Here is a 26,514-nt window from a genome sequence, read left to right as displayed (position 1 = left end):
GGGACAGGAGATGTCCCATTTATTCTGAAATGGAGTTGGAGCATTCAAAACAAGTGTAGGGAAATGGAAATGGGACCTCTTTTATAAAGCTTGCGTACTCACAAAAGGAGGCTCGAAATGTGCGTGCGCAACTTCAAACACACAATGATTCTTATCACCACGCCGTCAATATGTTACATCTCATAAACATATTACACCTAAAAATACAAATAAAAAAAGATGCATATGATGCGCAGGCTATTTTAGTTCCCTTTTAAATGGGGCCAATGCTACGTACTGAAGAACTGTTGTATTGTTTTGTCAGTTTATATCGCTAAGTTTTGTCATTTCTCAGTGATCTAGCTGTCAGGTCAGGAATATCTCAGGCGAGCTTCCATCCATCGTGCCTGCTGTGCTAAAAGCCATTAGCTGACCATCGAGGCACTACATCCAGTTATCGTATGGTGGGTGTGCACATACATAAAACATAACCTTTTTTTGTCAATATAAAAAGTAAATTTGTCGCAGCGTTCGGTTCTCCTAACGTAATTACAGCATTTTACTATACTCATATTGCAATAAGGGAACCTAACGAGAATAAAACTGCTTGTGTTAACCGCAAGCTATTACATTCCTTTAATGCACAAGTCATCTCTGATGCCAATGAGGTGGCTGAGAAACGTTGTGTCCCTGTGGTCTGAACCAGCCCCGTGAATCATATTTTAAGGCAAAGTAGCTTGGGCAGATGTGATGGTATTGAATGGAGTTGCTGGCTTATTGGTAAGGTACTGGCTGAACCCTTATTGTTTTATATGGCCTGTGCTATTCATTGCAACAGCACTCGTGTCATTACATGTGCCAGGTGATAGCGGCTACCCGCTCAGACGCTTACACCCAGAAGGCTGGCGCTATAATGCCACACATGATCTTGTGCTCTCAGTTGCATGTGCCGAGTTATGAACTTGTCAGGAACGAGGCAGCACTACCAGCCAATGAAGTTCAGCGGCATATTATTGCATATGTATGAGGTTGACTAACATGCTCCATATATGGGTGTTTCAGGGCGGTACGGTATTAGACGCGCCTTCTCGTACGCAGTTTTATAAGGCGATTGCGATTTATAAAGTGTGGAAATGCATGTACTCCAGGCTTTACAAATCCGATTTTTTTGCCTTATGCATTTTCTTGTTTTATGGTCTGCGCATATTTTCACGCTTGAATCCGCACATAAAAGAGGCCCCAGGGGAGTTAAAAGCCTGTGGATTTTATTGAGTTAAGTTTTATTTCTAGAGGTTGTATTTCCTACAAAACCTTTAGGAAGTAAAGAAGGAAAAGAAGCTTAAGCTTTTGTTCTTTATACATTCCTTTTGTAAACCGAGTGATTATTAAGAGCCGGAATTAACATGTAACTCTGTGATCCTTGCAGAGCTTTTAATAAATGGTCTGTTGTCTCTTTCCATATCTGGGGTCTGTGTTCTTCTCTACTGCCCAAGTTTATCTTCAGTTTTGTGAACTCCAAGATGCTTGACTACCATCTTGTGCTGCAGTCCTGTAGCATGATGTCTCAGAAAGCCACATAGCTTTTTCTCTTCAGAAGTAGGAAAAACATTTTGCTTGTTTTGTCAGATAGTTAATTTGAATAAACTAAAATGAGTAATTTTGAACCCCATTTAGCCAGTGTGAAAAGATACTTGAAACACTGCACTGGGAACAAATGATCCAACGTGAGAGAAGCAGCAGCAGCAGCACAGGCCACCCTGTTACTCTGGGTATAACCTCCATGACAGGGCTGCAAGGACCAAAAGGGTGTCAGAGTCAATTTCAGGAAAAAAATTACATTTTCAAAATAGTCGATGAAAAACCCTTAGCTCACCAGAAAATCCTGAATAAACTAGTCCAATGTAAAAGTGCTGTAGCAGTTTTTTAAAAAAAGGAGTATGATTAATAAATAGACTGTTTTCCATGAACCAACACAAATTACAATGAAGAGTGGCTTAACTGCTCCCTTTAAGATAATAAATGAAAAGGAAGAAATGAAGACAGCTGCTGTAATGGCCAAAGGAGAACTGAAATAATTGACCAGTAAATGATGGGTTCACAAGGAGGGAACCACAAGAATAGTTAAAAGCCACTCATAAGTCAAAACTAATTTTGAGTCACAGGGACAGATTACCAAAATTAAAAAAAAATAAAAGTAAATAATATCAAGCTTCAAAGCTGATATTACGTGACTTCTAGTCAGCTGGGTATGTCAGACATGCAAACTGCAGCTGCTGATGTTTTCGCCAAACCATCTCAGTTAATATGACTGAAAATTAATAGCCCTGTAGAGTGGTGCTCACTCCTTTTTTCTCACAGCCAATAGAAGGCTGTCCAGTGGAGCTGGTGCTGTATGATGGGTCTGCAGGTCTGGGGAGATCAGCTACAATCTTTACCTTTGTTTTTTCTTTTGTCCATTCTGTCATGGGATATAAAACAGGAGGTGTCAGATGGACAAGAATCTCTTCTGTTTGCGTGGCCCAATTTACTCATGTTCCTTGTTGCTGCCTTCTATGTACTGGACTTCCAGATGAATATTAATTGTTTGTCAGTTTGCATGAACACTGAGCCCACCACTACATCTAATGATTTTTGTTGGAGTGAGTAACTGGGTATGTCAGGCTACACGCCTGGCTGCACAGGTGCACAACGCTGCCAGGAATGGTCTCAGACTTGCTAAGATTAAGGCTACAACTGAAAATTGGTGAAAACATGGTCAAAGGCTCAGGCGTTCCTCAAACTTTGAAGAAAATACCTCAACAGCCCCTTTAAAGGCTGTATACAGTTCCTCAAGTGGCACGTGGTTACACTTCAAAGAAGGGAGGAGGTGGTGGTGGACATCAGGCTGTGGACATTGTTGGGTTCCTGCTAAGGAGAAGTTTATGTGGTCTGATGACTCCTCAGAATTCAGGCAAATCATTCCAAACAGCTACCAGAAAAACTCCTGCTGCTCAAGACCCCCATGCAACTCATGAAAAAGAAGAGGATGGTGGTCCATACACAGTGAACCTCCTTCCATTAGTGGGGGAGATAGATGCAAGAGGTTGCAACTCCAGGTAAGAAGAGTATTTCTGTATAACAGTCTAACATATGAGATCTAACCTCTTGGTGATGTCTTGGATATCACGTCTCTTCAAAACATCATGAAAGAGGAGGACCGAATCTCCAGTTTTTAACAGTTGGACAGAGGGTGTGTTAGGTTTACAAAGGGATCAAAGGTAGCAGCAATCATAGGAAGCTTTAGCGGTGGTTAATATTAAAGTGACAACAGCAGAGAGGGGAACCACACATGCAAGAGGAGCGTTAGTGGGGCCCTTTTTTATACAGAAATGTGAAACTAATGCTTTAATACACAGGTAGATCAGAGCAAATTATTCAGTTTAATATTGCTGGCATACACACAACATAATATTTAAAAAAAAATGTTTTATTCATCTGGCATTCATAAAAAATAGGGCCAGACAAAAAAGAATCCTGGACTGCTATGAACTTTGTAAAAAATCTAAGGAAAAAGCCCAGCTTTCCCTGAAACTCTCTATCCAATTTCACCTTTTATCGAGCTGTACTCAATTCAACTTTTTAAGGCCTAGTTTTAAATAAAACTGTGATCCCGTATTCTGGGCAATAAATGGAAAAATGGATTGTTAATTAATGTCACTCGCATTGCAAAGTCTGGTAGTATGCATTCAGGATTTTCACATTTGATGTAATAATGTAAAACTAAGCATGGTAATAGAATAATTAAAAAAATATTTTCTCTCTCTTGCCCTAAGTGTACCTTCAGCACCTTTCTTTAGTATTTGTGTGTGTCTGATTGTCTCTTAGCTGGCAATCCCTCGTTCAAGTGCATTCCTGTAAAGCTGATGCTTCTTAGACTCTCAGTTTCAAGGCGCCTTTCTCACTTCTTGTCAAGTTTTATGCTTGCCAACTTTCTCAGCATGCATCCTCTGCCTTTAATCCTCATTGTGTATCTCACACTCACATTTCCTCTTTTGCCGCATCACCAAAGCCAAACTGACCAATTGGACTACTCAGAGGGAACAAACACATAGTATGTTATTTTACTGTATAGCAGGTGGATAACCAAATATTCTCAATCCCACCCACTCCAGTTTTGGTTTGTACGTGACAAGAATTTATACTGGCGGCAGCAGGCATAAGGCTTGGAGCCTTGGAATGGGTGCCACTCTGTTATCAGCCCACTCGCAAACACATGCTGGCCAGTCTGGAGTCAATAATGAAGCAAACCTGCACATGTTTGGGGATGTGGGAGGAAACAGACAGATACAAAGGGCTTCATCTGAGAGACAGTAGCATTAACCACTAAGCCACCATGCAATGTAAGTAATAATGTGATGTGCACAGATAACTGACATTGAAACAAATACATATAAATACTTCAACAATGTGATAAAATCGGGTATTTCTCACATATTCAACAAAATACCAATAATCTTTTTTGCTTTAATTCCTGTTGGATTCCATTGGATATTTGTGAAGCACTTTGAGCATGGGAAAGGTGCAATATAAATAAAATGTATCATTATTAGGATACGTTAAGACAAGGACTTCTAGCTTTAAGCTTTATGCAACCTATGAAGTATTTATAAAATGTATTAACAGCATAAAATGTAACAGAGACATTTAATTAGTAACCGCTTATGCAGGCTTCCTTCCTGACTTTGCTACTGTAAGATCTTTCACCCCACAGTTTAAAACATGCACAGTGCCAACATCAGAAAATCCAACACTTGATTGGGCTCTCAGAGGGGAAATAAAAACTTAAACTTTTTCATTAACAGTAAGAAATGTCTTCTCCTTAAGAAACTGGTGGCCTTGCAAAAATGGAGTTTGAGTTAGCGGGTCATCTAATGGCTTGCTCTGTATCTAATTATTGTTTGGCTGCTGGTTATGGACAAACAAACAATTAAAGCTACCGAATCTTAAAAAGCAAGTCATTTAAAATTAAAGCAAAAAAAGTAGCAGCAGTGACCAACTACAAACCAACTGGTGCCTGCAATGTGTGTGTGGATGATATGACAATAAAGCCACTCGACTTGACTTGAACTAAGAAAATGGATGGAATGTGAAGTTTGCATTCCCTCAGAATTCCCCAGGACATGAGGGTTTATGGTCTAATTTTAAGAGTTGCGAATGAATGCAGGCAGTTAGATTTCTATTCATGCTATTGGGATGAGGCAATCAGAAAGTAGATGAACCTCTGAGAAAAACTGTTACCTGAAAGTAAATGAATTGTCAGGGATGCCAGGGGCAACGACCCGGCTGGAACGCCGTGAGGGACCGGAAGAGGGTCAAGGCCCACCTTGGATCACGTGGGGGCTGCCTTTCTGGTTGCTTTGGGGGCCACAGGTTGAGGGCATGGAAGCCCCACCCTGTAGGGGCCCGTGGTCACCACCAGGAGGCGCCCCAATGCCTTGGGGACCTGGTACCTCAGCACTTCCGCCACACCCGGAAGTGCTAGGGGGAAGACTTAGGAGGACACCCGGAGAGCTGCCGGGAGAACAGCCGGTACTTCCGCCACGCTGGGGCGTGGCCAACGGGGGAGTGTCAGAACCACCTGGAGCTCATCCGGGAGCATATATAAAGGGGCCGTCTCCCTTCACTTGAGGCTAGAGTCGGGTGGAAGAGGACGAGGCAAGAGAGGAGGCGGCCTGAAGAAAGGCATTTGAGTGGCCAGGACTGAGAGTTGGGGTTTGTGCACTAATGAACTGAGTCTTTGTGACATTTAATTGTAAATAAACATGTGTGGTGGTATTGAACAACATGTTCGCCTGTCTGTGTCCGGGCCGCGTCCACAGAATGAACATACTCGGAAGATGTATGTGGTCATTTTACTATTATAATTTATTGCCAGTATTCTAATTAACACTGTTTCACTGTAAAATCACACGACTTTGGAAAAGAACAAAAAGAGAACATGCTTGTGTCAATCACCTCTTGTTGTTTTTCTTAATTCAATTTTGAATTGAGACATTGTGATGCATATGCATAGCAGCTTGTAAAAGAAAACAGACGATGGTGATGACTGATTCAAATATTTCAATTTTTTTTTCTTTTCCTTGTAAATGCCCCAGTTTTAACAGTCCATGGAGGCTGTGTGTTCAATTCACGCGCCTTACAAAGGACAACAACAGGACTGTGAATGGGAGTGGAATTAAATTTTGTCAGAAGTGGATTAAAAAACAAAAAATCAGTAGCACATAAAACTTTAAGTTGACTGAAAACCTGCAGCCACTGTGGCCTTTTGGGTTCTGGGTTATTGTTTTATTTTATTTGAATTGAAGCTTTATTTAAACTTTTCGACTTTAAGACACACCAGTGGCCATTTTTTGTTAAATGCACTTTTTGTGTTTAAAGACTATGTGCACTTTAGTTTGCATTGTTTAATGTATTTCTTTTTTATTGCGATGGTCACACTAATATAAAAACATCTGATTATTTTTAAATGCATATGTTTCACTGGTTGTTATTTTAATTTGATTATTATTAATTTTAATTATGTTAATGCAGAGACATCAGGGTGACATTCACAGGTGGACAGACATGAGCAGATGAGGTAAGACCTGCACTGGAGCCCAGAACAGGATGTGCAACCACAGGTCGCAGGCATCAAAATAGTCAGGCATGAATTAATCGTGACTAATCGACTACCAAAATAATCATTAGTTGCAGCCCTATTTGTAAGATGGCGCCAGTGCTTGTGGTCAACCAATCAGCACAATTCATCTCCCGAGCCTCAACTACAATAGTTCCTGGTGGAACAAAAAGCACATACCCTGGAGTAGGAGCTAAAAAAAAAAAGTACCAGGAACTACAAATGACCCGAGTTCCTGCGGTGGGAATGCTACGAAAGAGTTTCTAAAAAGCTCCTGGTTCCTAAAAAAAGTACCTGTGGTGGGAAAGCACCTAATATGAGAAAGATAGATAAACACACAATATCTCTTTACTCATTATTTGTATTTGAATGTGATTTTTTTAAATGTTATACCCCTATACACCCTTTTATATTTTTGAATATAATTGTTCAAACCTGCAAGAATTATGGTTGCACCAAACAACTAAAAGTAGTTGAAACTGACAACATAAATTGAAGTAAAAACAAAAATACAATTGAACTCCAGTCCATTATATCCTAATAAAGTTACTTTTTAACAATAACAGTAGACAATTTAAGCTACTAAACAACATGAAGTAAAAGAATACAACCACACCATTGTGCTGAGAATGAATTTATTTTGTGCTGTGACCTGATACTCTGTAACAAGTCTTTCCTAGTCCTGGGCTGCAGGATGCAGCAGATGGGAAGCATCACAAATTAATAACGAAGTGCTTTACAAAACAGTAATTATTGTTATAACTGAATAAAATACAGATTCTCCTGCTTTGAAGGCTGCATACAGTATTTCAGAAACACAGTGATCGTAAAAATTCATCTTTGCACCCTTGCAGTTTTGGGTTACAGAATGTTATTTTTGTACTATGGGAATTTCAAACATCCCAAGCTTTATCATTTCCAGGAAATTTTTACTAAAAAAAAAAAAAAGCTAAACTACCAAAAATCAAGTGTGTGCTTTAGTGGGCATTTTTAGACCAGGCGTTTTCCTGGTGCTTAGATAGGAGAAAGACCTCAGCTTTTGGTATACTGGGAATCTAGGACAACAGCATCCTCCTCATGTCCCTCCTATGCAACTGTTAACTGTATATATCCAAAAACCAGGAAAAAAAAATGAAAAAGAGAGAGATTAGAGAAAGTATACAAGTATTTTGACTTGATTTGTAGAATGAAAGGTAAATATTCTCAGAAATACAGTCTGTGTGTCTTCTTGCCTAAAGAATGCTTTGCAAGGCGTTACATCTCCCATCCACCTCCCTTTTTGTCTCTCGTGCAGCCTGGTGCTTTTGTGTTGCTCACTTTTTGAACAGTTAGCCTGATAATTTGGAGGGACTACAAAGAGACAGAATTGTAAAGGCACTAGGAATAGCTGCTCTTTTAGGATGCAAACTGTAAACAGGGATAGTTGTGTGTTCTCCCGCTCATCCCTACTTTTATAAAAAGCTCTTATTCCAAGGCAACTGAGGTGGACCAGTCAAAGGGAACTTGAACATCCTGTATGCTTATTAAGGACTAATCATTAAAATAATTCAATGTTCTTACTCTCTTTTTTTTTTTAACAACAGAATAAGGCATATGCTATATTTTCCGTTAAGTGTAAACATATCAAATATAAACTTGCTCCATTATATATAGAATTCTTTTGTAATGCAGCACTAAGGTGTGCCCTGGTTCCTGGCTTACCTACAGGTGATCCATCTGCTTTCTGACACGAGCAGCTCACAGTTCAGACTGAGATTCAACTGGACTCAAAGATAAAGCGTCCAGACATAAAGCTACAGCATAGGAAGATGTCATTTGCTCTTTCTTTGCCTTCAGAGTAGAACACCGTGTACTCCACTCCATATGATGGCCAATCATTTAGGCTCTACAGCAACCGAAGAACGACAGACAGAAGGTTTCTAAATGCACTCCAGTCTTTTTGGAATAAGGTAACATACACTGTTTGGCTACAGTAGCCATCGTCACAGAATTAAGCCTGGATCAGCCTGTGCAAATTGTTGCAGTGTTTCATTTTCAGATTTGTCTAATAAATACATTACAGTTTATTACTTCATTTGCTGCTGTAACAATGATCCATAGGACTTACAAATGGAGGCAGCCTGCCCTCACCTTTCTCAGTAACTGATAAGGATATAGACACTGGACCCTAAAACCACTTAAAAAAAAATGAAGAACCTTTAAGGAACATAACCAATGTTCTCAAGCCTTTACCTACACTGGAAAGAGCTGGTCAAAAATCTTCTATATGGTGCATTTCTTATTTCTGTCTTCTGCAGAATGGAGTGATTCTGGATTGTTGCTTCTTGGGAAAGGCCACAAAATTGGGTGGAGGTGAGCTCTAGCCTCAGTGCCTAGACATTGTCATACTTCTGGAGCGCATCTTCCAGCTTGTGCGTCACCTTTTGGAAGAAAGCAATCTGTTGCTGGAGAAAATGTTGCATCTGTGTCTTGAAGTCCCGAACACGAATCTGGTGGAAGTGTTGGATCTCCGCTAAGGTGGCAAACGAGATGATATTGCATCGTTCATTAATTCCCTCTGCATGCTGCAACTCCATTTTCCCCTCTTCTACATGTTTCTTACTTTCTTTCACTTTGGTTAGGGCTCCTGCAGAAAAAGGGAAATGAAAGTTAACCCAGGGAAGTGGCACAGGGTAAAAATAAAAAAAGCAGCAGCCCTAACTCAGAAAATGAAAAGTTAAGAATAGCTCTGTAAACTCTGTAGTGAACTCTCATACACGGTCATCTAATTCAATAATCATTATATACAGTGCCTATCAAAAGAAGTTTTCACATCTTATTTTTATACAACATGAATCACAGTGCATTTAATTTGAATTTTTGGTGAACAGAAAAAAAAAGAGTAACATCAAAGTGAAAACATCTCTGCAAAATGATCAAAATTAACTTTAAAACACAAAATAAGCGACTGCATAAGTATGACACACCTAAACTGTCGCAGTTCAACAGACACCACCAGTATGAGGTTTAAGTAGATTACAGTATAAATGCGCCTTAGCTGGAATGTCCAAATTGTGGGGAGTCTGTATGGTGGGCTAATCCAGTTGACTCACTATTGGTTTGTGACTTGCCGTGCTCATTACACCAAGGAGCCCCCTGCCTCGCAGGTTACATTCTATTTGTCACCATGCTTGTTATACCAAGGGGGATCCCACACTCCACTTCCATTGTGTACTGCATTGCTGTATTTGAAATGGTCCTCAATAACCAAAAGCAGATCAAACTGTGTCCCAAGGTCAAAAAGGTTGAGAAAAAGAAACACAATGAGAAAAAAAAGAAAATTCTAACCAACTTAGTGAAAGGTGACTGAAAAGAACAAGTCAAGGTATGGAGACAGGAAAGTATCCAAGTCACTGAATATCCCTGGATGTCCAGTTAAAATCAAGCATTAAGAAATGGAAAGAGCTGGATGTCTACAATAATGGTGTGATTGAGAAAGAAGACGACTAGCGAGGGAGGCCACCAAGAGACCTATGAGAACTCTGATGGAGTTACACGCTACAGCAGAGGGGACTGTATAGACTCTGCAGAAAACAACCGTTGCTCGGGTGCTTCACCAGTTACAGGTTTAATGGACAATGGCAGCAAGGAAGCCACTTTGATGGGGTTGCACAAAATCTAAGCCAGAATTTTCCAGAAGGCCGAATGGGGGACTCTGAAGTCAGCTGGAAGAAGAGGTTCAATGGTCTGAGGAGACCAAAATCAAGCATTTTGGCAGTCAGACTAAACACGAAGTTTGGCATAAGCCAAACACCGCACATCATCAAAAACACACCATTCCTACCATGAAGCATGGTGGTGGCAGCATCGTGCTGTGAGGATGCTTCTCTGCAGCAGGAACTGGAAGGCTTGTGTCGGGAGAATAATAGCAACAAGATATAGACAAATCTAACAGAAAGGAAGAGTGTAAAGACAATATTAATGTCCTGGGGTTTTCTGAGTCAAAGCCCAGATCTCATTCTAATTGAGAATTTACAGCTGGACTTGAAAATGGCTGTCCATTCACAATCCCTACACTCCCTGACAGACATTGGTAAGTCATACACAATAAAATAGAGAAAACTTGCAGTGTCCACATGTGCAAAGCTGATGGAGACGTGCACAAACAGACTGAAGGCTGCCTAAGGTGCATCGACTAAAAACTGACCTGACTACTTAAGAGATCGATTATTTTGTGCTTTATATTTGTAATTAATTTAGACAACTGTGTAGAGATCTGCTTTCCCTTTGACTTTAAAGAAGCTTTTAATAATACTGATTAGTTTCAAGAAAGCCAAATTACCTCTTATACAGTATAATGTTGTAAACAGAGGCTGAAGGTGGGTAAAAAAAAAACAAAAAAACTGGTGCTACTCCGTGACATTTTTGGCTTCAACATATAGGACATATGGGTGGTAGTGGGGCATACATTTTGAGAAGTGCCAGTACACATACTCTACATTAACTGCCAGTACTCCTAATGGCAGAATGGGGAAGTGCCAGCATGGGATACTGGTAAGTACCAGTCCACTTCAAGCACTGTTTTTGTTTTAGAATAAAATGTGAAAACTTCCACAAGGGTGAATACTTTTTCTAGGTACTATAAATGTGAAATTGGGAATATCACAATACAAACATTGAGAGGCTAAATGCAATGTCTAAGGTCATTAAAGAAATAAAACACTGCCCAACATTTGAGTAAGACTCTGTAAATTCAGACATCGGCATACAACAGTAAGCAAATTATTTATTCAGGAGGCGAAGTTACAGATGGGCCTGTGCAGGAAGATCACAATAGGCAGAGGAGTCTGCTCACAATCTTACAGACTGGGTGATGTCTTTAGATGGTGTTGGCTGCGCATTCACAAGCTTGCATTTGTGGAAAACTGATTTAAGGGAACATTGAAGGAATGAAGCCACAGACCCCAAGTTTAAACACATGAACCTGAGCCTTTAAAACAAATGATGTTTATATCCTGTAAAAAGACATGGCCTGAGTCAATGCCTGTGTGGCTATAAAAGGTATCTGTGTAAACAGAAACGAAGAGGAAGAGGAGGAGGAAAAGAAGTTGGCTGACCAGAATACCTAGCAGGAGGTATGCTAATAGTGGCTGCCAAAAGTGTACCTGCAGGGCTAAACAGTATCATCCCTTTGTTCTGTCTTAAAACAGATGGGTGCTCTAACTGGTGCTTCACATTCATTCATTCATTGTGATTGTATTCTTAACAGATGGCGTGAAGTTTTTAGATGACAAGTTTCCTTGTGAACAGCACCCAATGAGCCTATAATGAAAAATGTCATGAGATTTTATGTTTGAGTAGAGAATGAGCGTGAGGTATGACTATCATAACAGGTAAACTGACAAGCTGTTAATGATTTTTTAGCCTCAAGAAAAAAAGAAGTTAAGTGAAAATTACAACAGTTACAAAAAGCAGTGTTATGCACAGGGTTGAAGAAGTGCTGCTAACAATTCAGGCAGGAGGTCACTGTGTGTGGTGCTTAAGTTCATGTAGGCGTTCAATGGGAGCTGTGGCTTCCTCCTACATCCCCAGGCACAGAGCTCAGGTTAACCAGTGACTCTAAACCAACAGGGTACAACTGTGCTCCGTACGAACAGGCACTTCTTTCAAAGCTGGCTTCTGCCAGGCACTCAATGGTGCCAGATAGTCTCCAGCTCATTGGGATCAGAGAGTGTCTAAATCAGGGGTCCTCAATCACGGTCCTGGAGGGCCACAGTGGCTGCAGGTTTTTGCTCCAACCCAATTGCTTAATAAGAAGCATTTATTGTTCAAGTAACACTTCTGCTTTAGTTGTCTCGCTTGTTAAGATTTTGAACCCTTATTGTTTATTTTAGTCTTAAACTGCTGTATTCTTGGTTTTTAATGGCTCCTAATTAGCAATAACATGCAAATGACAAAATAGACCAGCATTTCTTCATTTAGCTTGTTTCTATTTACAAATCTGTGTGTATTTATCATGCACTACTGGGTTTAATTAAATACTTGGAAGGAAAGTGAAGAGAAAAAAGTGAAGGACTGAGAAATACTCCTCCATTTTAGCCTTCAAATCATTTGGATGATATTCTTAGAAAGGGGAAGAAAATCTAGGATATGAGCATGAGCTGACATGGCAGAGTTAAAGCACTAACACGCCATGAAATTAAATTATTGGCAATTGCTTTCTAATTAAGCAACCGGGTTAGAACAAAAACCTGCAGCCACTGCAGCCCTCCAGGACTGTGATTGAGGACCCCTGCCCTAAATGGATTAAACAGTTTACTGTCTTCCTTCATGGAAGAACACATTAGGTAACTTGCAAACATCATCTACTGTAGTACTGGGGAGACAGAAGAAAAGTGGATTAGCTTGGTGTGTGCCTGTGTGTGTGCCCTGCGGTGGGCTGCCCAGAGATTTGTTCCTGCCTTGCGCCCTGTGTTGGCTGGGATTGGCTCCAGCAGACCCCCGTGACCCTGTGTTAGGATATAGCGGGTTGGACAATGGATGGAGGAATTAGGAGCAAAAAAACCACAGGAGTCCAATAAGGTAAACTGTTGGAGGTGACGAGCCATGCTGTGGTTAAGTGGGGAGTGAAAAGATAAACCACGCACATGGGGTAGAATAAAGTGAAGATCAAGTTGTGAGGTAAGCAGAGAACCAGGAACAAATTTAGAAAAAAGTGTAGCCATCCACTATAAAGAGGTGTCCTGCACAGATGGTATGGCAGTTCTTTTTGATTTCATTTCTTACAATTTTGCATTAATCTATGTATAAATTACCGGTGCATTATAGAAATACTGTATATAAGCATACATGTTACAAAGAGAAAAATTGTGTTTTTTTATCTTTGTTATTTATAAAGAAAAACAGAGAAAAAGTAAGGTTACTATGAACAGAAACACAAAATATAATTAAGATCTAAAAAGGTAAACTCTAAATTCAGTATTTAGCCGAGAGTGAACCATGCTGTTAACTACATTCACCACATTATATTACTTTCCTTTTTAAACTATTCATACCATCAGATAATGTCACCTTATTTGTCACAAGCCAACAGTGGATAAGATAGCTTGCAGGTAGCATGGATCTGAGAAGGCATGATGGTGGCAGCAGCTATTAAAATGTAAAAGATTTTATTCAACAACAAGTCAGTTCACAAGGACAGATCATAGGTGAAGAATATTTACAGTGAAAATTAAGATTGTATTCAAAAATACATACCTAGCGCATTTAATTTGAATTTTTGGTGAACAGAAAAAGAGTAACATCAAAGTGAAAACATCTCTGCAAAACGTTCAAAATTAACTTTAAAACACAAAATAAGTGACTGCATAAGTATGACACACCTAAACTGTCGCAGTTCAACAGACACCACCAGTATGAGGTTTAAGTAGATTACAGTATAAATGCGCCTTAGCTGGAATGTCCAAATTGTGGGGAGTCTGTATGGTGGGCTAATCCAGTTGACTCACTATTGGTTTGTGACTTGCCGTGCTCATTACACCAAGGAGCCCCCTGCCTCGCAGGTTACATTCTATTTGTCACCATGCTTGTTATACCAAGGGGGATCCCACACTCCACTTCCATTGTGTACTGCATTGCTGTATTTGAAATGGTCCTCAATAACCAAAAGCAGATCGAACTGTGTCCCAAGGTCAAAAAGGTTGAGAAAAAGAAACACAATGAAGAAAAAAAGAAAATTCTAACCAACTTAGTGAAAGGTAACTGAAAAGAACAAGTCAAGGTATGGAGACAGGGAAGTATTCAAGTCACTGAATATCCCTGGATGTCCAGTTAAAATCAAGTATTAAGAAACGGAAAGAGCTGGATGTCTACAATAATGGTGTGATTGAGAAAGAAGATGACTAGCGAGGGAGGCCACCAAGAGACCTATGAGAACTCTGATGGAGTTACACGCTACAGCAGAGGGGACTGTATAGACTCTGCAGAAAACAACCGTTGCTCGGGTGCTTCACCAGTTACAGGTTTAATGGACAATGGCAGCAAGGAAGCCACTTTGATGGGGTTGCACAAAATCTAAGCCAGAATTTTCCAGAAGGCCGAATGGGGGACTCTGAAGTCAGCTGGAAGAAGAGGTTCAATGGTCTGAGGAGACCAAAATCAAGCATTTTGGCAGTCAGACTAAACACGAAGTTTGGCATAAGCCAAACACCGCACATCATCAAAAACACACCATTCCTACCATGAAGCATGGTGGTGGCAGCATCGTGCTGTGAGGATACTTCTCTGCAGCAGGAACTGGAAGGCTTGTGTCGGGAGAATGAATGCAACAAGATACAGACAAATCTAACAGAAAGGAAGAGTGTAAAGACAATATTAATGTCCTGGGGTTTTCTGAGTCAAAGCCCAGATCTCATTCTAATTGAGAATTTACAGCTGGACTTGAAAATGGCTGTCCATTCACAATCCCTACACTCCCTGACAGACATTGGTAAGTCATACACAATAAAATAGAGAAAACTTGCAGTGTCCACATGTGCAAAGCTGATGGAGACGTGCACAAACAGACTGAAGGCTGCCTAAGGTGCATCGACTAAAAACTGACCTGACTACTTAAGAGATCGATTATTTTGTGCTTTATATTTGTAATTAATTTAGACAACTGTGTAGAGATCTGCTTTCCCTTTGACTTTAAAGAAGCTTTTAATAATACTGATTAGTTTCAAGAAAGCCAAATTACCTCTTATATAATGTTGTAAACAGAGGGTGAAGGTGGGTTAAAAAAAAAACAAAAAACTGGTGCTACTCTGTGACATTTTTGGCTTCAACATATAGGACATATGGGTGGTAGTGGGGCATACATTTTGAGAAGTGCCAGTACACATACTCTACATTAACTGCCAGTACTCCTAATGGCAGAATGGGGAAGTGCCAGCATGGGATACTGGTAAGTACCAGCCCACAATGGCAAAGTGCCAGTATGGGATACTGGTAAGTACCAGCCCACTTCAAGCACTGTTTTTGTTTTAGAATAAAATGTGAAAACTTCCACAAGGGTGAATACTTTTTCTAGGTACTATAAATGTGAAATTGGGAATATCACAATACAAACATTGAGAGGCTAAATGCAATGTCTAAGGTCATTAAAGAAATAAAACACTGCCCAACATTTGAGTAAGACTCTGTAAATTCAGACATCGGCATACAACAGTAAGCAAATTATTTATTCAGGAGGCGAAGTTACAGATGGGCCTGTGCAGGAAGATCACAATAGGCAGAGGAGTCTGCTCACAATCTTACAGACTGGGTGATGTCTTTAGATGGTGTTGGCTGCGCATTCACAAGCTTGCATTTGTGGAAAACTGATTTAAGGGAACATTGAAGGAATGAAGCCACAGACCCCAAGTTTAAACACATGAACCTGAGCCTTTAAAACAAATGATGTTTATATCCTGTAAAAAGACATGGCCTGAGTCAATGCCTGTGTGGCTATAAAAGGTATCTGTGTAAACAGAAACGAAGAGGAAGAGGAGGAGGAAAAGAAGTTGGCTGACCAGAATACCTAGCAGGAGGTATGCTAATAATGGCTGCCAAAAGTGTACCTGCAGGGCTAAACAGTATCATCCCTTTGTTCTGTCTTAAAACAGATGGGTGCTCTAACTGGTGCTTCACATTCATTCATTCATTGTGATTGTATTCTTAACAGATGGCGTGAAGTTTTTAGATGACAAGTTTCCTTGTGAACAGCACCCAATGAGCCTATAATAAAGAATGTCATGAGATTTTATGTGAGTAGAGAATGAGCGTGAGGTATGACTATCATAACAGGTAAACTGACAAGCTGTTAATGATTTTTTTAGCTTCAAGAAAAAAGAAGTTAAGTGAAAATTACAACAGTTACAAAAAGCAGTGTTACGCACAGGGTTGAAGAAGTGCTGCTAACAATTCAGGCAGGAGGTCACTGTGTGTGGTGCTTAAGTTCATGTAGGCGTTCAATGGGAGCTGTGGCTTCCTCCTACATCCCCAGGCACAGAGCTCAGGTTAACCAGTGACTCTAAACCAACAGGGTACAACTGTGCTCCGTACGGAACAGGCACTTCTTTCAAAGCTGGCTTCTGCCAGGCACTCAATGGTGCCAGATAGTCTCCAGCTCATTGGGATCAGAGAGTGTCTAAATCAGGGGTCCTCAATCACGGTCCTGGAGGGCTGCAGTGGCTGCAGGTTTTTGCTCCAACCCAATTGCTTAATAAGAAGCATTTATTGCTCAAGTAACACTTCTGCTTCACTTTAGTTGTCTCGCTTGTTAAGATTTTGAACACTTATTGTTTATTTTAGTCTTAAACTGCTGTATTCTTGGTTTTTAATGGCTCCTAATTAGCAATAACAAGCAAATGACAAAATAAACCAGCATTTCTTCATTTAGCTTGTTTCCATTTACACATCTGTGTGTATTTATCATGCACTACTGGGTTTAATTAAACACTTGGAAGGAAAGTGAAGAGAAAAAAGTGAAGGACTGAGAATTACTCCTCCATTTTAGCCTTCAAATCATTTGGATGATATCCTTAGAAAGGGGAAGAAAATCTAGGATATGAGAATGAGCTGACATGGCAGAGTTAAAGCACTAACACGCCATGAAATTAAATTATTGGCAAGAATTGCTTTCTAATTAAGCAACCGGGTTAGAACAAAAACCTGCAGCCACTGCAGCCCTCCAGGACTGTGATTGAGGACCCCTGGCTTAAATGGATTAAACAGTTTACTGCCTTCCTTCATGGAAGAACACATTCAGTAACTTGCAAACATCATCTACTGTAGTACATTTGGGTGGAGAGAAAAAAAGTGGATTAGCTTGATGTGTGTCCTGCGGTGGGCTGGCGCCCTGCCCAGAGATTTGTCCCTGCCTTGCACCCTGTGCTGGCTGGGATTGGCTCCAGCAGACCCCCATGATCCTGTGTTAGGAGATAGTGGGTTGGACAATGGATGGATGGATGGAGGGAGGAATTAGGAGCAAAGAAACCACAGGAGTTCAATAAGATAAACTGATGGAGGTGATGAGCCACAGAACTTTTTTTTAACTCTTGCTTCCCCCATGCCATTCTTGGCGAGTCTATCCATCAGTCAGCCCACAGACGCCTAGTGGAAAAGTGAATGGACAGATGGACGGACATGTTTGATATCAAGACTAAGGGTTTCTGTGCAGCAATGTCCAAGGGGATGAATTATGGTCAAAATGAATAGAAATCCACTGGTAGTGGAGACCCCCAAAATAGGGTCCCTGAGAGATGGGCACCTTCTTGATATGCCCTAAGTTGAGCTTAGCTTTATTTGTTCCATCGTGGCAAATGACAGGAGCAGGGACTACGTAATCAAGGCAGTGACCGAGCAGAAAGCTGTCAAGAGAGGAAGTGCACAAACTATGCACACTATAAACTACTGGAAAACGCAGTGAATACCGTCAGGTAAGCCTTTATCTGTTTCAATTCAATGCAAATCAAATCCTACTAACAAAACGAACAAGACTGCTGTTATTCACAGGGAAACTCACATGCACAGCGACAAACACTGATCAGCGTCTCTTTAAACTAAAGATGTTTAGTCACCAACCTTGACTGTAAGATGCTTGCTGTCACATTATCATCCTATATGTTTGCCTAACATGTTCAACAAGCTACAAGCCCCTGACCACATCACCTTAAAAACCATTAAACAACATGTCTCCGATGAAGAGAGTCAAAATGATCTGCACGGAATATAGTGGGCAAATTTAGTACTCACTGTTCATTATTGTCAATTTATTTATAGACCACATTTAAAATAACATCAGTAAAGCCATAGCCAAAGTGTTTTACAATAAAATATACATTAACATAAATTAAATACATTGAAAAAATACAATAAAACATAATATAAACAGCAGTAAATTGAAGCAAAACAAACGACTAAGAGAAAGGAACCATCAATATCAATGAAGGTGAAAGAAAGCTAGAGAATAGAAACACGTCTTCAGTCTTGTTTTAAACAGTACAGTTGAGGATGACTACCTAATGTAATTGGGTAAAGAGTTCCACTGACGAGTGCAGCAGCTGCAAAAGCCCTGTCCCCCTCAGTTTTACACTTAATATGAGGGACAACACGAGGCAACGGACCAGTACATCTAAGCTCTCTGGATGGCTGGTATATAACACACAATTCAGAAAAATAGGTAGAAGTATACCCATGTATTGAATCAAAAACCAGCAACATCATTTTAAAATCAATTCTGAAACTAACAGGCAGCCTGTGTAAAGAGGTCAAAATTGGAGACAGAGAATCAAATTTTCTTGCCCTGACTAAACAATGGGCAGCAATATTCTGGACCAACTGTACCCTACATATCCAGGATTTGTGAGCTGAGAAAAAGAGAATAGCATGAGTAACTTTCTCAAGATCCATAGAAGATAAAAAAGGTTTAACCTTGGCTAAATGACAAAGCTGGACCAAAATTGCACCTGTTAGATTGCATATATGGGGTTTGCAAAAGTCCGCTAAAGAGCCAAACAGTTTAAAACCAATTTGAGCTTTGGTAGGAGGACCAGCTATCAGCACTTCTGTTTTATTTTGATTAAGATCGATAAAACTGTCAGCCATCCAGGATCTTAGTTCTGTAATACAAAAGTGGATTTACATATGTTACATTAATGGGTACATATCACCAAGACTTCAAGTCAGTGTGAGAAATTTAATAATTCACTTACCAGAAAAGATATTCGATGGTAAAATATGTGAAATTCTAAGAACACAAAATATCAAAGAAAGTGCTGCTGAACTGCAAACAAGTGTTACCCATCAAGCATCTTTTGTAAGTCTTGCTTCCTTCCTGAGGAACTGCCATTTTGAAAGAGGAAATATTTTACAACTTCACTCAAAAATAAATGTTTAAATGCAAACAGAGTTTCTATTAAGCATGACTCTGATGAATTACAAAAAGTCTTACTGTAAAACCTTAATTTTAAAGAACACACAACTGACTAGCACTTTCTCCTAACAATGTTTTTTCTTCAGATAAAATAAACCAGCTCTAAAGCTGACTTTACTAGTTAGGTACATCATGCACTCTGATCTTTGAAAGAAACTGTACAAAAACTGTGCTTTTGTAAACATTTTCCACTTTTGTTTTTTTTTTTTAGCATTTTTAGGATGTGACTAACTGAAAAAATAATATTGTGATGGCCCTGACAAGTGGCATCAGCCTAGTGACGAGATCCCACCATTATGAGCTGCTGCAGGGAAGCTTCTACAAATGGCAAGCCTGCAAATGAACTCCATTTTGTATGGCAACAGCAAGTAGGACAGTGAGAAAATCTTCAAAGAATCCATTCGCACTCAATGCAGGCACTATATTGGTGTCAATCAGAAGTGGAATGAGGACTTAGAAAAGCACCAAGAGAACAAAAATGGATTTGCTAGTCTCTTCTGAAGAGTTACTGTATTGGAGGGTTTTGAGACTGAGATCAAGGATTTGGAGTGTTTGCAGCAGCAACAGTACAGTATAGGAAAGAAGACAGCTTAAAGACTACTACCCCTGCAGCTCCACCACCACTTCTCCATTTGCTACAATACACTGGCCTGGGTAAATGGTCACCAGAAGAGCTTCAGACTCATAACAGTCTAAAAAGGTGCATCAGATTGAGTTACCACTGACCCCAAGTAAGCAGTGTGAAGCAGGGCCGGGGGATAAAACTTCACAGAGAATGAGTAAAGCAGATTGTAGAAGCATTGCAGATCTATCACTGAGGGGGGAGTCTCAAAGCTGATTTCTGGACATGGAATGCCGTTTGCAGTGTTAGTTCAAAAAAAAAAGACAGCCAAGTAATCTGTCTGCAGCACAACGCAAGGAGGTTTGCCTACCCACATATAAAACACTGTACAGAATTACATCGTCTCTGCAGCACCAAATGACAGTGCAGCACTCTACACCCCTGCTGAGTCGCCTGAAAACAAATCGCTCAAGAACCCCACTGACGTATCTTTGTCACTGGCTGCACGACCGCTGTGGAAACGAAGACCATGCCAGTCGTTTCTAAGGGCTTGTACATCATTTTAAGGAGTTGGAAGTGGTTGCTGGGGACTACAATATCGAAGGGAGGGTTGTGGAACAGTGCTGACCAGCTCCATCACCCTGGGGAGGAGTCACCATTACTACGTGCTAGCATTCCATCATGCCTATGAGCAGCTTCAGAGCCAGTCGCCGAGGAGCCTATAACAACAGCAGACCAAAGTCACCAAAGAATCCCAACTTGTGTGGCAACCACAGTCCTTTTAAGGAGAGTGTGCTAACTAAAAGAGCAACAAAAAGAAATGAGAATCCATATTGGCACTACAATATGTTACTGTGTAAGTCCTTTCTTAATATTACTTGTAAAACTACATGTTCTTCTAAAATAATTATACATCTACTTAAATTAATTGGCTTACAGAAAATGCCCCACTACCCGCACGTCACCAAAAAAAAACATGATTGATCCATCCATCCACTTTTTGAACTCTTTTAATATGCAGTACCATTGCAGGAGATGGAATTTATCCCAGCAGCACAAAATGCAAAGCAGAAAACAGCCAGGGGTGAGCTTGCTACTCCATCACAAGGATTCTTGCACATTCAGAATCACAGAATTGATTAACACAACATCTTTTGGATATGGGAGGAAAAACTGACACAGGCAAAGAAGCAATGACTTTAAGAAATAGATGAGCTCAACTCAGTCCAAAAGAAGGAACTAATCACTGCATGCTGATTGTTAGGCTTTGTTCAGCTACACTCAAACTCAACTCTTTAAGCTTGAACAAAACTTACCATTGTACCACTCTATACACTTAACCATTGCTTTCTGCTCCTTCAGTTTATAAAATGCTCTTGAAGCAAAAATGGAAGAGAATAAGAAATGTCACTATAAATAGTGGAAAAGAAAGAACTAAATAAAAATGGTTCTAAAGCAACAGATGATTGAACCCGACCTCTTGGCACATGAGACAGCCTTGCCATGGCCATTCTGATATCACTACAAACGTTCTTAACACATTTCTTTTACTTTGCAGCTGACAAAATAAAGCACAGTTACTTTGTTCAGTAAAACAGAAATGTTGTTAAGTTTCTTCTGCTACTGCAGTTTGGCATGAAAAACAATCCTGAATGCTTCAAAACACAGGAGAGGAAACCTTTCTTTCCGGTAATGCTTAGCGTATGTAAAGAACAATTTATAATGTAGACATTGAGCTGAAACAACGAGATCTCCAGAGAGTACAGCAGACGGAGGTCACAACTTTACAGAAACTTTAACATTTCACTCATGACTGATTACCTACTGTAGTCTGATTGTCCTTCTACCAGAGAACAGAATTAAAAAAATGTTGTTCCCAAGGGTATCTGACAAGATAACGATAAGCAAAAAGAATATAGCTAGAAGAAGTTATTTCTTCCTTCCTTCCGTAGCTTCCGTTGTTTTATATTTGGGATTGCACTTCTCATGTACTGTTCTTTCTTGATTTCAGGGCTTTGGAAACCTTTAGTGACTGGAAGGAAATCAGATTTATTCTTTGGCTCCAAGAAAGCTTAGTACATACCAGACTTTTGCATTTTATAGTTCCTAATACACATTGATAGGAAAGTACTGACTGCTGTGGCATGTAGTACACAATGCCTTATTGATCAGCAATCTCCAGCCTTTGTGCAGGATTTTCTGCAGGCACACCAGTTTTCCTACCACCTCCCAAACATGTTGGTTAGGCAAAAAACACAACTTAAAAAAAACAAAAAATGCATAAATAAATGTTTGTCTATATGAGAGTGTGCCTTCCACTCAGTGCTGCCAGTATAGGCTCAAAAAAACAACAATCTAATCACCTTCAACTGGTTTAAGTGCATTTAAAAATGGATGGATAGGTACTGCCTTTCAAGGAAAGATTACCCATGGTAAGTATTTTCTGCTTTATATCAACACTAGCTGTGCTACCCGTCGAAGACAACTTGAAATCTCTGTAAGCAACGTAGATCACAGTGTTAACATTTAAGTTGGAATTTATTCTGTAATGCATATAGTAATAAAAATAATTTCTTCTGTGATTCCATCAGAGGGTGCACCACGAACATTTGTGTTAATAAAATGCACTACTACAAGTGTTTATGATATGTCATCTACTGGAATGTACTTTGTAATGCATGTAGTAATAAAATGTGTTACATTTGTCATTCCAACAGATGGCGCATCACAAACATCTAAAGTAATAAAATACATTACTACAAATGTTTATGATGCACCATCTGTTTGAATGACAAATGCAAGGCATTTTATTACTAAATATGTTTGTGATGTGCCATCTGTTGGAATAACAGACACAGCAAACAACCTGACACAGAGACTTATCCTTAATTAAGGTGGATTATACTTATCTAGATTGTTAGAGTGTATGCAAATGACTTGTTTACCTATATAAAAAAAAACAAACATTTTTGGACATTAAGTGTGAGATCTTGTTTATTTTTCTCAGGTATCTTATCCAGATGTTCAGTAGAAAGTGAACCAACAGCTTCAGTTTTAAAAGAAAAACCATTTTGTTGCAGTAAAGTCAATGGTTTGTGATATTAACATTTTAAAGCTCACAGCAGGGTCCAATGAATGCAATTAGTTTCCAACTGACCAAAATGCGAGTGAGTGACTTATTAAACTATTTTCTTTAGGGCCAAATAAACCTTATAAGAATAGAGGTTACAAATAGAAGAAGAAAAAGAAAAAATATTTGGTGTATTTATTGACATTTATTAAAGCAGCCACTTGCATTGAAAAATAGGAAAAAAGCCATCATCAGCGCAGTTAGCGTCCCTCTAAGAGAGTTAAGAGTCAACATGACCTCCCAATGGCAAGATGTCATAACTTCATTTGGTATGGCATATGGGCTTTTAAATAAAGAAGAATGAGAACAGAAAACAAACCCCTAAGGACACTGCTGCTTACTTCTACTGTACTGCACAGAATGAACTCAGTAATGACTAACAAATAAATAACAGAACAAATCATCTTCAAAACTATTTTATCTCAAACCTTTTTTTATTTCATACACTGTAAGTACTGTGTGTAGATTGTAGACAGGTTATATATATTGTTGCAAAACACAGGAAGGAGAAGGTTATAATGAAAGGATTTTTTTCTGAATTGGGTGGAGCTAAGAGTGGTGCCCCTCAGGGTTCAGTGCTGGGGCTGCTGCTTTTCATATAATTTGGATAAGAATATGAACAACAAGCTAGTTAAGTCTGCAGGTGATACAAACTTGTTGGAAGGGCAGATAATACAAAATCAGCTGACACTTTACAGAGAGCTTACAGGTTTGAGCAGATTTGGCGCAGCTGAAATGTAATGAAAGTAAATGTAAAATATTACACATACTAGAATTAAAAATGTTAGATTTGAATATACAACGGTGGACCTGAATCCTCTAAGTAAACCTAATGAGAAAGACTTAGGTTTTGTTGGGTAGTCATTGGTGGCCATCTAGAAAGTGTACAGAAGCAATCAAGAAAAGCAATGTTCATGTTAAGTTATATATCAAGATGTGTCCAGGAGAAATCAAGGGAGGCTTTACTTAAGTTATGCAACATACTTGTAAGGCCTCATCTGAAGTCCTGTGTGCAGTTTTAGTTTCCATATTAGAAAAAAGAAAAAAGACAAAACAGAATTAGATAAAGTCCAGAGGAGAGCAGTTAGGCTGAATCTGGGACCAAGAGGTACAAGCTACGATGATAGACTGAAGGAACCGAATCTTTTCAGATTAGTAGGTAACCTAATTGAAGTGTTTAAAATTATGAAGACTATTAGTATAGTGGATCTCGGCTATTACATCAAAATGTATTCTTCGACAAGACCATAGGGACATGGCTGGAAACTTGCTATGGATACATTTCACACAAATGTAGAATGATTCTCTTCATTCAGAGAACCACAGACACGTGACATACATGTCCAAATGGTATTGTGGGCGATAGGACTGTAGAGACCTTCAAATCTCAACTGTTACTTTGAAGACTCTGAGAGATAAGAACTGGTGAGCTTTGTGGACCTGAAATGCCTGTGTCAAAATTGTTCTTGTTTTGTAATATTCTATAAGGTACACACATATACTTACAGACGCACACACACACAATATACACGCATTAAGTTATATATCTTGAATGTATATATTGCATATGGTCAGATAAATCCAAGAAGAGAATGATTTTTAATTCCTCCATCCATCCTCCTGTTTTTAATTTACTGCTGCCAATCAAGCTAAACTTCATATATTTAGTTTGTTGAAGAAAGCCCAAATTCCTGAAGAACAATACAAATAGAGATTATACTGTACATGTAGCAAAAAAGCAACTTATTTTACATTTGCTTCTTTTAAAACTTTACTAGCATTTAAATCTGTTTGGTTTAAAGATTTTAGACAATTTACAATGACAAATTATACTTGATAATCCATTAACATTTCCAATAAAATAAGACATCTAAACCAATCTTCCAAAAAATTGATATATTGGAGGCTTGTGTGGATGGTTTGTCAGACAAACTTAACTGAAAGCTTTCAATGATTCATTTTGCAAAAAATATTAAAGCTTTACTTTCCTTTTAACGGTGGCAGAGATAAATTTAATCTTTACCTCTAGATATGAACTTTTTCTTAGTTAACAAAAAGGACAGAATGGTAACTGTCAGAGCTATCACAGCCTGTGTGTGCTGAGCGGTGTCCTGTGACAGGTAAATGAAGAATGTGCATCATGAATATACCCCTAAGGTGCAAAATCCGTTTTGTATTTTTGTTTTAAATGTATTACAAAAAGAGACAACACATTAATTAAAGTCTTAATTCTTTCCAAATCCTGGTCTGCAGCGACCACAGGAGCACAAATGTCTTTGTTTGCATTTCCAAGGACTTATGACTCATTCTCCAGATCTTTAATTATTCTTTTCAGCTACTACTCCCTTTACATTGCCCATTGCTGTAATACCCACATTTCTAATGCTGATAGACTACTAAGCACAAGAATGTGAATATAAACCATGTAGTCATAAGCATGCTTTTCCAAGGACAGAAGAAACTTTTCCCCTTTTCACTGATAAACTTTAAACCCAAACTGTGCACTGCCTTATTGCCCACGTATGCGTCTTCTACACTGCCGTGCGCCGGCTGTGAACACTTGAGGGCACAGAGTCTTGGAAAAACCCGGCTCAAGATTTGCCAAATACACTTGAATTTTTGCTTCCTCACTTCCTTACTTTTTGGCAACAGTTCAGCTTTTGATGGATGCTTTGTTTAAGTATTCCCAGACAAGTACTGTGTCATTCAGAAGGCTCTTGAGAAAAAAGCAAAGAACTCAACAAAATTTTCAGAATGATGTGATAGGAGAAAAAAAATATATAAAAAAAGTGTGCCAAGCTTGTCTTATGTCTTATTACAATGTTAATATATATTAACTAGATTCCTGGGAAAGATTTTATATAATTTAATTTTCGCTGCGTTTTGGCAATATATACAAAAGCGTAATTTTTGCCAGTGTCATCAGCTGGTTCACATATCAGGCAAAAATCAAATGTTTATTGCCACGTTGACACAAGCAAGTAATATGTTAAAAAAAAAAAAACGAATCCACTGCCACGTAACATTCTTTAAAGCATTATTCATTCTCCAAAAAAAATCCACTTGCTTTATCTATCCATTCATAATAGTGCTCCCTACAAAAGGTGCTATATAAGAACAAATTTAAAAAATAAAAAAAGAAACAAAAATGACCACAGGCTGTGTTCCCCACACTGCTTTGCTGGTTTTTGAAAACCTTAGGCCAACACAAACATCAGCACCAGTGCAGCAGTTATAGGGATTACAATGAAAGG

The 26,514-nt window shown here is 39.2% G+C and overlaps 1 protein-coding gene across 1 annotated transcript in view; it reads right to left on the bottom strand.

Annotated features, from left to right (window-relative positions):
- Positions 1–7,252: 7,252 nt before the first annotated feature.
- Positions 7,253–26,514, bottom strand: part of snx18a (sorting nexin 18a) — an 86,492-nt gene continuing 67,230 nt past the window's right edge. Inside the window, exon 2 of the mRNA XM_039758511.1 lies at positions 7,253–9,260. Within this exon, the coding sequence (XP_039614445.1) occupies positions 9,007–9,260 (254 nt within the window). The 3' untranslated portion in view covers positions 7,253–9,006. The remainder of the gene's footprint in view (positions 9,261–26,514) is intronic.

Source organism: Polypterus senegalus, chromosome 7, assembly GCF_016835505.1.
Source record: "Polypterus senegalus isolate Bchr_013 chromosome 7, ASM1683550v1, whole genome shotgun sequence".
Taxonomy (NCBI): Eukaryota; Metazoa; Chordata; class Cladistia; order Polypteriformes; family Polypteridae; genus Polypterus; species Polypterus senegalus.
This window is presented reverse-complemented; position numbering and strand designations above follow the sequence as displayed.